This window comes from Cyberlindnera jadinii, assembly GCF_001661405.1.
Source record: "Cyberlindnera jadinii NRRL Y-1542 unplaced genomic scaffold CYBJAscaffold_14, whole genome shotgun sequence".
In the NCBI taxonomy this organism is placed as follows: Eukaryota; Fungi; Ascomycota; class Saccharomycetes; order Phaffomycetales; family Wickerhamomycetaceae; genus Williopsis; species Williopsis jadinii.
Genome location: NW_017963665.1, coordinates 242490 through 243003, shown reverse-complemented (window position 1 = coordinate 243003; position 514 = coordinate 242490). Strand labels below are relative to the sequence as shown.

The 514-nt window shown below is 41.6% G+C and overlaps 1 protein-coding gene across 1 annotated transcript; it reads left to right on the top strand.

Moving 5' to 3' along the window:
- Positions 1–5: 5 nt before the first annotated feature.
- Positions 6–509, top strand: CYBJADRAFT_174814 (uncharacterized protein; the record flags this gene model as incomplete). The annotated part of the gene is made up of 1 exon (XM_020216623.1): positions 6–509. A coding segment is annotated over one exon (504 nt), but the record flags the coding sequence as incomplete, so codon positions are not given.
- Positions 510–514: the final 5 nt, after the last annotated feature.

The following is a 514-nucleotide window of genomic DNA, read 5'->3' as shown; positions in this document are numbered from 1 at the left end:
TGCTAATGGCAGCAGAGGTTGTTCTCGCTGGCCCAAGTAAGACTGAAAAACTTGGAACACCTGGTAGAATGTGTTTGTACTCATGCATGGAAGGTATGGAGGATGCTATGTATGATTACGTTCCACCTGAAGAAGCTGAGTACTACGGTTCTTATTGTTTGTATCCCCCAGCCATTGGTACTATGACAGTGTGTGCAGCAAACTTTTTCGGGGCGTACTCAAAGAACTTCAATGGTACGATCAAGGCGATGGTTGATATCTGTGCTCTTTACGGTGGTTCGCATTATGGGAAGGACTATTACTATGATCAATATGCAAACGCAACTAATTATCTTGAGTCGATTGAAGGTGTTAACCTTACCAGCACATACATATACTCTCCATTCAGTATTCCAAAGAATGAGACCCAGGTTTACTACAAGTATTATCAGAGTGTGTACTATAACTGGGATATGCCTAGTATGTTTGCAGGTATCTTCTATTGCTACTTCATCTTTGTTTTCCTGATCGTTGG